The sequence below is a fragment of the Lonchura striata genome, chromosome 3 (assembly GCF_050655825.1).
Source record: "Lonchura striata isolate lonStrDom1 chromosome 3, ASM5065582v1, whole genome shotgun sequence".
NCBI lineage: Eukaryota > Metazoa > Chordata > Aves > Passeriformes > Estrildidae > Lonchura > Lonchura striata.
Genome location: NC_140705.1, coordinates 82,310,964 through 82,321,642, shown reverse-complemented (window position 1 = coordinate 82,321,642; position 10,679 = coordinate 82,310,964). Strand labels below are relative to the sequence as shown.

Sequence of the window (10,679 nt, the reverse complement as noted above, 5' to 3'; positions counted from 1 at the left end):
GCAGGGATGGGGCTGGGGCTGGGGATGGGGATGGGGCGGGGGCGGGGGCTGGGGCTGGGGCTGGGGATGGGGCTGGGGCTGGGGATGGGGCTGGGGATGGGGATGGGGCTGGGGCTGGGGCTGGGGATGGGGCTGGGGATGGGGCTGGGGATGGGGCGGGGGCTGGGGCTGGGGCGGGGCGGGGGATGGGGCTGGGGATGGGGCTGGGGCGGGGGCTGGGGATGGGGCGGGGGCTGGGGCTGGGGCGGGGGCTGGGGATGGGGATGGGGCTGGGGCTGGGGCTGGGGCGGGGGCTGGGGATGGGGATGGGGATGGGGCTGGGGCTGGGGCGGGGCGGGGGATGGGGATGGGGATGGGGATGGGGCTGGGGCTGGGGCTGGGGCGGGGGCTGGGGCGGGGGCTGGGGATGAGGATGGGGATGGGGCTGGGGATGGGGCTGGGGCTGGGGATGGGGCTGGGGATGGGGCTGGGGCTGGGGCGGGGGCTGGGGCTGGGGATGGGGATGGGGATGGGGATGGGGCTGGGGCTGGGGCTGGGGATGGGGCTGGGGCTGGGGCGGGGGCTGGGGCTGGGGATGGGGATGGGGATGGGGCTGGCTCTCCCTGCCCGCCTGCCTCAGCGGCAGCACCCGCGGGCATGAGCTCACCGCGACAGCGCCGTGCTAAACTCGGGCAGTGCAGCCAGAGGGCAAGGAAGATGGGCCTAAGGGGGAAGCTGTCTGAGGAGTGGCTGAGGTTTCTTGGTCTGATCAGCCTGGAGGAGACTGGGGGCAGACCTCGCTGCAGATACACCTTCGTCGTGAGGGGAAGGGGGGGGCGCGCACCGATCTGTGCTCTGCGGTGCCCAGTGACAGCACCTGAGAGAATGGCCTGAAGATGTATCAGGGGAAGTTTACGCTGGGTATTAGGAAAAGTTTCTTCACCCAGAGGGTGGCTGGGCACTGGAACAAGCTCCCCAGCACCAGCCTGACAGAGCTCAAGAAATGTTTGGACAATGCTCTCACAGGCACATGGCGTGTTTAGGGCCAGGAGTTGGATCCTTGTGGGTCCCTTCTAACTCAGTTATCTGTGATTCTGTGTGAGAACGTGCTACATTTTGGTGTTCAGCTCCAGGATGACAGATATGTAGGTAACACTACATAGTACTTCAAACCAATGAACACCAGACATATGCATTACACTTAGGTAAATAAGGAGAGATAAAAAACACAGACCAATCTACAGCAGTGTATTAGTGAAAACTGGTTTTAGTTGCTTCTCTGAATAAGATCTTACCTGGTCCATGTAACTGTTGGGTCCTGCTAAGATGAGCACACTGTTCTTGTCCTTTAAGGAAGATAATCAGGGTCAGAAGTCTCAACAGGTCAGATCAAAAGCAAAGGTTTTTCTGTGCCCCTGACTCCCGGGATCATCTATGCTTGTGCTATTGGTTTTCACAGAAATCACACACCCACCTCCTGCATCCTTCTCTCACTGTTATTAAAATCCCAGTTGTAGTATCAAAATACAAGCAAGTAGTCATTCACTAATAATTCATGTTTCAATTCAGGTTTAAACCAAGTTCTGCAGCAATGCACAGCACATAAATGCCTGCTGTAAGCCATGACACAGCCAAGGAGGAACTGACCTGAATGGTCACATCAATAACCATAACTTGCATAGTAATAATCAATAACCATAACTAACATAATAATTTTTCACTCTACCTCACATATTGGTCATCCACACAGCCCAGGGCTGGAAAATGCATTTTACTTTAGGAACAGCTTTAATTAATCAGGAACCACAGAATGTTTATTGTCAAGCATATCAAAGGTGTGGGAACCCCAGGCTTGCTCTGGGGTCCCATGTGGTGGTGAAATTTCTCCTCCAACCCGTGCTTCCAAAGAAAAACTGCACAGGCTCTTGTCATTTGGTCTCAAGGCAGTTTATTGCTAGCTATCCAAAAGATTGTCTTCTTGGGCTGCGGCTGCTTGGTCAGCGGCCTGGACAGAGGCACACACACACACTCTGACATCCTCTCTGTCTGCTGTCTTCTCACCTCGCCCAGGGCTGCTGCTATCTTTTATATGATATATTATGTATTACATGTTTATAGTTTCCCCCTAATACCTACTACCTATATTACAAAGTGCTTTTCTACTCTAAACCAATCTGTGAGTGCCAACATCACCAAGAACATGGAGGCAAGGAAGAAGAAGGAGGAAGAACAGGATCAGCCCACTTTCCTCCATCTTAGAACTTCTGACCCCCATGTACAAAGTAAAACCCCCCTGTACAAGTGCTAAAACCCCCCTGTACAATACTAAAAATATTTCCCCTCTGTTTTGTAACTACTTTTACTATACTATCTAACCCTTTGTGACTGCTTGTTCCACCTCCAAAGTTGGTAACTCATTCCATGGCTCAAACTCAAAATCACAGCTGTTTCCAGCTGTCTGTCAGGTTCTAAAATGCTTCTGACCAAGGCCTGGAACCTCTAAAAATGTCTGAGAGAATTTTGAGTTCCAACACAAAGGGACTCATTACCTTGACTACTTTGGTGAAAAAAGCATTCCTGGAATGGAAACCCAGAAGTTTGCACAGAAGACAGAAAATAAACAAACACTCTCCTATTACCTAAAATCCTATTATTTCATTATTTTCAGATTGGCCTAGACTAATTGGTTGCAAGCATTGCCGAACTACTAATGAGAACTTGTAGATTGTTTTCTGTTAAAGTTTCTTTTTTCCCCCCACCAGAAATCAAGAACTTTGCTATATAGTAGTTACATGGGAAGTAATGAAATTGCAGCAAACAAATTTATTGCACTGACAGCCCTGAGAGTAGTCTTCCATGAGAGGAAGTTCTGATGGGGGATTAAATAGTTATCTGTGCCCTTACTTGCACACTGGACATGTACAAATATTAAGGCAAATAAACAAAATCAACAGGAATCAGCACTTCAAACACTGAGTGGCTATTGAAAGTAAAATAGATTTAACTCTCCTTCATGTTATAACCTAGAACAAATACTTTAGTCAGCCTTAGCTTATATTTAAGAAAAGAAAGTTTGTGAGGTAATTCAAGATAATCATTTCCACTGTAACATTTATTTTCTTACAAAATACCTTTCAACAGCCCTTATTCATCCTCCCATCACTAATATCTCCACCTGCGTGCTTCGGAAATAAAGTCTGCCATTGCACCCCATTTTATTCTTCCTGAAAGCTAAGATTCTGCTGACCCAAGGTGGTCAACCTTCCAGTGGAGTTTTCTCTGGGGTTACACCCTAAAAGTACAGATGCACAATCTGGCTTCAGCTTTTACCCATCCAGCACTTCTTTAGGGGATAAAAGCATTAAGGAACCAAGGAATTCCCTTTCTATAGAAAAACTTCAGAATATTCTATTTAGCAATGAGCTATAGCTCCTGTGAAATTCCCACCTTGTTTGCTAGAAAATTTCAGCTCTGTGCCCCGTTTTTTGCATCCATCCATCCACCATCACCATGCATCCCACCTCCTCTACAGGTCCCTCCTGCCCTTCTCTGACACTGCTACTCTCTCCTTCTCAGATCCATGTGCAAACAGCTGCAAAGCTTTTCCACTCATCCTTCACACAAGTAGCAAGCCCACACCGACAGCACCCACATATAGTCTATTTTCTCTTCATTACAAACCCATCCTTGAGCTGGCACCTTAACACTTGTTCCCCAACTTCTTCCTTTCTTCAGGCTCTAAACAGAGCCACAGTGTCTGGTTTTGCTTCCATTTCTTTCTATGTCCTTCAAATTTCTCAGCGCCCACTCCTTGATACACATTATGTTCAGGAGGCTCCTTTTTAAACTGTTCCCTAGGGAAACTGATCAGCACTGGAGAACTGCGCACCAAACCCAAGTTACAAAAAAAGGGAAAAAAGAGTAAAACATTTCAACACATAATTAAAACTCCTTTTAAGTAAAAAGTTACTAGAAAACTGCAAACCTAAATTAAATCTATTGCCAATCGTCTTCTGCTATTGCTTGCTTTCTGACTAAGCACAGAAAAATGAGGATATTTTAGCTGAAGTATAAATAAGATGTCAAAATCTAATAAAATCTGCTAATGCTATATTTTCATTTTTTTTGAATAATTTTTATACCAAAAAATATACATATATTTAAGTATAAATTGCAGAAATGCATTAAAACCCTATTAGGCAATCTTCACTAGCATTTCATCAATCAATTAAATTTGACATTAATCAGAATATCTTACAAATACTCTTGCACACTACATAAAACAGATTTGATATCTGTATTCTATTCAAATTTTGAAAATTTTACCTTTTACCCCATTTTCTGAGCTATTCACTGCACTTCTGAGAAATGTGAATACAAAAAAATTGCTAAACTTCCCTCCCCTTTCCTCTCTGACCATATTTATAGTCATTCATGTACAAAATGCACAGAAAATAATTACTAACTTGGCTCAAAGGTCTCCGTTTACCACCACTTTCAGATTTTAAACTTTTGACTTCTTTTTTTAAGCTATCATTCAATCTTGAATACTTTCCCAAAGAAGAAAAACATTCAAGTGCATGCAATTGCTTCTCTAGAGTGATCTGTTCTGAGATAGAAAAACCAAATCCCCAGAACAATCTTTCACAAGCTTAGTCTGTTAATACATTCATTCACTATGTACTATTAATTATTAATTAAGCTATTAATTAATAAATAACTTATGTCTTAAATAACTGTAGTAGTTTTTACTAATTGAAAAGTTTAATATCAGGTTCCACCATTTCTGTAGTCTTCCAAGTTGCAGCTATATATAAATTAACATACAGAAAAATAATCAACTGTCTAAAAGACTGCACATCAAAATAGTACTTCCATGTCTGCTTTTAAAAGAATAGGTTTGTGACTTTATTTATACAAATTGAAACTTCATAGGGACATATACTCCTTAATGCAAGACTGTTAATGAAATAATGATTCAAAAATACAGTTTGTAACTAAGATTTCTGTACATTTTTGTACCTTTTTCAGACTATTATATAGGCTTTGCCATCAGGTTTTCAGTGCTGTGATATGCAGGTTTTAAATACTGCAAAGCATGTTTACAGACAGTAAGTATTTCAATTATAGTAGCAGTCATATTATGAAAATAATTTTGGCTCAAATTTCAAAGTATCTGGGTAGTATTCCTTTACATCAGATATGCTATTGTAAGCATCACACCATCTGTACAGTTAACTTTTTGCTGACAACAAATTTTAAGAAATAATGACACATCTGAGGTGTGATCTGTTTTTATGAACTGAAGAACAGCTTTCCCAAAATTTAAGACAAATACAAAAAAAAACATTACACAACTTAAAACACAATTGTTTACATTCTGACTTCAATACAGTACAACTTAACCGTGAATGTAAGGAATTACCAGTTTGTATTTTAAGTCCAATTATTTGTGCCAGGTCAAACATAATTTAAAAATTAAAACTAGTATGTTTAAAATGTTTACTTGTTACAGGAATTCTAAACAAACTTTTTAAAAGCTTTTGGAATCACTTTTGAGTCTGTAACTCCCACAAACCAACATTAAAAGTTCTAAGCAATAAAGGTCATTCAACCCAATATTCTCTCAAAAATCTATCAGACAGTAAGCACATTGAGTATATATTTTTATTTAACATTCCTAAAATAAGCTGTATTTACATATTATATAAATGTATGAAGTCTTAATATAAAATAGAAAACTGCATTGACTGAGGAAATCACACTCCATATGGAGTTACTTACTGAAGACCATTTTTTATGAAATTTTACAATAATTTATATAAATTATCTGTTCCAAATTAGATTATTTTTCTTATTTTTAATAATTCACACAATTTTGATGACTATACAAACAGTGGTGTACATTATAAACTTAAAAAAACAGTTACAGCATCTTCCGGCACACAACTGGCTTTGGAAAATTAGACAGTCTTTTTTTGTTCTTTCTTAGGGTCTTCCCTGATGCATCTGTAGTTTCTTTCTGTCTGGTTTTTTTTCCATCAACTGGACTTCCAAAAGGAGAGATGAATTTTATTTCTACTGGTGGAGGTGACCAAGACTCTTCTTTTGTGGTTCTGAAAAGAAGGACAAGCATAATATCAATTTTTCCGTACTAACAGTATTTAATTGAGGGAAAAAATGACATGGAATTCCAAAATCAATTTTAAAAAATGCATGGGCTTCTTTGTAGATAGAATTAAAATAACATAAATCAGGTTTGCTTTGCTTTCATTCTCTTTATTCATTGTCTGGCCAACTCCCACCTTGTATGAGAAGCTAAACTGGAGGAGCCTGAGTTCATAAGGTGGAATAAGAAAATGTAAGAGTATTGCAATGTCACCACTGCAATAAGTATCCACCTGCCCTTTTCTGTGGAGTTGCGTTATTTGTATGTTTTATTATCCCTGTATTATGTATTGGTTTATTTCTTTGTACCCCCATGTACAACTTGGTTTATCCCCAGTTTTCCCGCCTTGTCCTCCCTTCCCGCCTTTCCAGTATCTATCCATCACCCTGGAAGAGGCACTTTACCCCTCCCTGGTGCCTTGTCTGTCACTCGGTGTCCCTTCCCATCCATCCAGAAGCTTCCACCTTGGGCACCGGGTGATTGGGCGAGGGCCTGGGGCCCCTCTCATATCCTTCCCCCATTAGACCACATTGTATCACCCCATCTCGGAGCCACTCCCTACCCCTATCCCCATTGGTTACCGGTCTTCCCCTCCCTTATAAGCCGGTGCAAGCACCTTGTGCTCGTTCCTGTTGGCTGGCACCGTTCTAGGATATTTGGCCCCGTTGGGCTACAATAAACTCGGACTTAGCCCCCAGCAGGATCCGCTCTTCATTTACCACCGCGAGGCTTGCTAGCGCTGCCCGGAACCCACAAAGGCACTCTCCAAACCCCAGCTGGGAGCGGCGGAGGGTGCCTCCATCGCCCGCCCTCGCCCCACAAGAGCTAGCCGGGGCTGAGATCAGGGATCTGTGGCGGGAGCGCGGCACTTTTCTATTCCCTCCCTCTTCCATTTCCATTAGCAAAACAAACCCTTAAATGGGAAAAGGTGCCTATTAGACCAGCAAGCTGGATTAGCTGATGTAGTGAGAGAAGACCTGCACAGCCAAATGTGGAAAAAGTAGTTAGATACTTCTAAGAGCTGAATCACCATCACATTAAGAAATGCAAATAACTATTCAAAACTTATTTCATACTTGCTTGCTTTCTTCATTTTTGATTTTGGAGTTCTACCTCTCTTCAATTTTTGCTTTCCCCCGGACTCTGTGGATTTGGTATCCTCTTCCTCTTTAGCTGGAAGCTCCTATATTAAGACAACAAAAATTTTACTCATTAACAACTTCTTAGACTTCTATGGAATAATAACTTTTTTTTCATTAAGAAATCATGCCAAAGTTATTTCCAAAAGTACCCTTTGTTTGCAAAAACAAACCTTCCACATCAAATTATTTTACCATCCTAAAGGTTAAAATTCTGAAATTAACAGATAACATACCAAGTAAATTTAAAGAGAGCCACTGTGCCTTTTGCTAAAGGCAAAACAGTATCAATTCCTGATTTACAGAGATTCAAAACTGACTTTTGTAGCTAGTTTTCATGAAGAAAAACAATTAGATTTTTAACTGAGTCATTTAAAGCTCTATTTAGATGTTTCCAATGAAAAAGGCAAGGCATTGCAAAGCACAATCTCACAATCTCAAAAAATGCTACAGAATTAAAATCAAGAACATGGGACAACTGGAATTTTTACTTACTGCTTCTTTCACGATTCGGGAAATGCTAGGTACAGTTTTTCTCTTTGACCTCAAAAGAGGGGGTGAAAAGACAAATTGAGAAGACAAATCCGGATCTAAATCCTGAAACTTCACAGGATGGTCTGTTTTTCCAGCTAAAATAACAATGCATTGTTAGAATGCACATACATTATACAGGAAGGACCATAATATTAAATTACAGCTGACAAAGAGCACAACAGCTTCCCAAAATAAAGGTCCAATCAGCTTTATAAACACTCCATGCAAAGGTGTTTTCCCCCTAGTAACCACCTCTAGGGATTCATTCTTTTACCATAAATAGTGAAACGAAACTAAGCCAATGTAGTGATTTTACCTGCACCTACATAATCAAAGATATTATACTCCAGAGGCATCAACAGTCCTTACATATCTCAAAAACATTTACCATGTACTTTAATTAAAAACTCTTGTGTACACTAACTTCACTGACAAAGTATACACTCATGAAAAATAATCACACATTTAAACAGCTGAACAGTTTGTTGCAGGATGCAGCTCATCTGAACTTGAAAACTGAACAGAATTTGGAAACATGCATCCTTTATTTCTCTTGTTGCGGGGGGAAAGGGTGGCAATCACATATTCACAAATAATCTCTGGTTTTCAAAATCTGACAGAAATTAAGTTTCTTACAAAAAATATAGTTTAAATTTAATTTCATGGCTTAGATCAGCTTCATAATCTATTTCTACCAGAACTAAGCAGGCAGTCACATAGTCTTCAGCCACAAGATTAACTGCCTCTTGACAATTTTTTTCTTTTGCATGCTTACATTCTTTACAATACTTAAAACATCCTCACAGTCTGTTTTTGGTGGTTTAAAGAAGAGGGTATGCCCTCTTTTGCATATAGACATAGTGTACTTACCTTCAAATTTCTTTGTCAGCTTTGTGAGAGGAGGAGAGAAAAGGAAAGCCTCATTTTCCTCAAGGGACAGTTTCTGATGGATGGCAGTCCTGCTGGATCTGGTTCTTGTAACACGATCTGTCAGAGCTCTTGATGTCTGATCATGTCCTGAGGGGTTTATGTCTTCAAGCAGCAAAGGACTGCCACCAGGTCCTTGGGACGTCTCCTCAGACATTGATCTCCTCTTCCTGCCCCGACGCCCTGTCCTTACCGTAGTCCTGGGTGTGGTTGGCTTCTCGCCTGGCTCTGCAGGAGTTTGTTCATGAGTATCCACTTTTTCTGGGTTCTCATGTGGCACTTTCCTAGTTTTTCTCTTAGGAGTATCAAGGGCTTCTACTTTCATACCTGAATGTATGTCTTCCTGAGAAGAGGTAGACTCTGGGTCTGCCAAGAGGTTTTGTGCCGCCTTCCTAGCACTTCTTCTAGGCGTGACAGGAAGTTTAAATTCTGTTTGAGAAAGCGATGATTTAGACACATCAAGATCAGAATTTTCTGAAACTTCTGATGAACTAATCTTTCTCCTTCTGCCTCTTTTACTTGGCACAGGTAAAACAAGTTGGTCACTAAGCTGCACCTGTTGATCTTTGGCAGCATCTTCTGTAAACTGTAGATTAAAGCTTTTCAATTTTCTTGCACTTCTACTGGGACTGACTGCTGTTTTTACTTTGTGATCAGTGTCAGTCTTGCCAGCTTGTGGATTTCCAGCTGAACGTTTTCCTCCTTTAGTCCTTTTGGAGTCAAAAGAAGCAATAATGTTGCCTTCAGCAAGAGGCATTTCCTCATTAACCTCTTCTTGGAGTTCAGATGCAGCTTCCTTTGCTCTCCTTAATCCTCTTCTGGAAGTAACAGGCCGTGTACTGTCAGATAAGGTTTGTCCATCAGAATGGCTGCTTTCTGTTTTTTCTAAATTAGACAGTTTAGGTTTCCTACCTTTCCTAGGAGTAACAGGTGTTACAGGTATTTGCTCCTCTTGAGCCTTTCCCTCTGTTTGGAGCCTGGGAGTCTCAGAGGATTCTTTTGTTTGCCTGGTACTTCTCCGAGGAGACAGTCCAAGCAGAGCACGACTGTCGGTCTGCAGCAGCTGCTGAGTGCCTGCTGACAGAATACCCAGACTTCTGCTCAGCTGTCCCCTTGTGCGTGTTCTTGGAGCAGTGCCATAATGAGGTCTGCTGGTTTCCTCTCCCACTGCTTCTAGCACAGGTGTTAAGGGAGCTTTTGCCTTCTGGAATCTAGTTACCTTTTTACCTATGGTTTCATTAATTGATTGTTCTACAACTTCAGATGTAAATTCTTTACTTCTCGTGTCCTTGATTACATCCAGTAAGTTTTCAGCAATGGCAACCTTAATAGGTTCAGGCACATATGGGAGTGACTCTGCAATATTTTGGGATTCCTCATCACCAGTTACAGTGGACACTGAGTTTGTAACATGTTCCTGGCTTTCAGTATTTCCTAAATTGGTCACAGGCTTTTCTTCTGTTCTTGTGTCATCTGGTTTCGAAGCATCTACTGATGTAGGGTCTCCCATCTCTGCTTCACCTTCTTCTCCTTCCAAAACTAAGGTAAAATTATTCTGAGCTAGAAAAAGGTCTCCGTCTCCCTCAGCTACATCACGTTCACTATCTTTATTATCATGCAAATCACATGCAAACTGTTGCTCTATATTTTCATAGCTATAATGAAGATCGCTTGATGGATCTAGCTCACTATATGGTGATGTTTCAGGTGCTGGTTCTGAGGCATCTTCTATAACCTAAAGTTAAAAAATGTCTGTTAATACTTTATTCAATACCAAACAGACTAACTTCACACTGAGCTAGATGAAACTGAAGACCCTTCCATTAAGATCACCCCTGAATGTGAAACAATGTGCTTTTGTACTCCAGCTAAGTGTTTATGTATTTGAGGCACAGGGATCAAAGACATCCCTGTGTACAATTCACAAGCTC

General features: G+C 41.7%; 1 protein-coding gene across 3 annotated transcripts in view; it reads right to left on the bottom strand.

Annotated features, from left to right (window-relative positions):
- Positions 1–4,860: 4,860 nt before the first annotated feature.
- Positions 4,861–10,679, bottom strand: part of LOC110481665 (protein ELYS) — a 41,181-nt gene continuing 35,362 nt past the window's right edge. For all 3 annotated transcript variants that reach the window (XM_085576930.1, XM_077782043.2, XM_085576931.1), the window contains 4 exons: positions 8,692–10,483; positions 7,783–7,916; positions 7,225–7,331; positions 4,861–6,095 (listed from right to left, as the gene is read on the bottom strand). In XM_085576930.1, the coding sequence (XP_085433056.1) occupies positions 5,906–6,095; positions 7,225–7,331; positions 7,783–7,916; positions 8,692–10,483 (2,223 nt within the window). In that variant the 3' untranslated portion in view covers positions 4,861–5,905. The remainder of the gene's footprint in view (positions 6,096–7,224; positions 7,332–7,782; positions 7,917–8,691; positions 10,484–10,679) is intronic.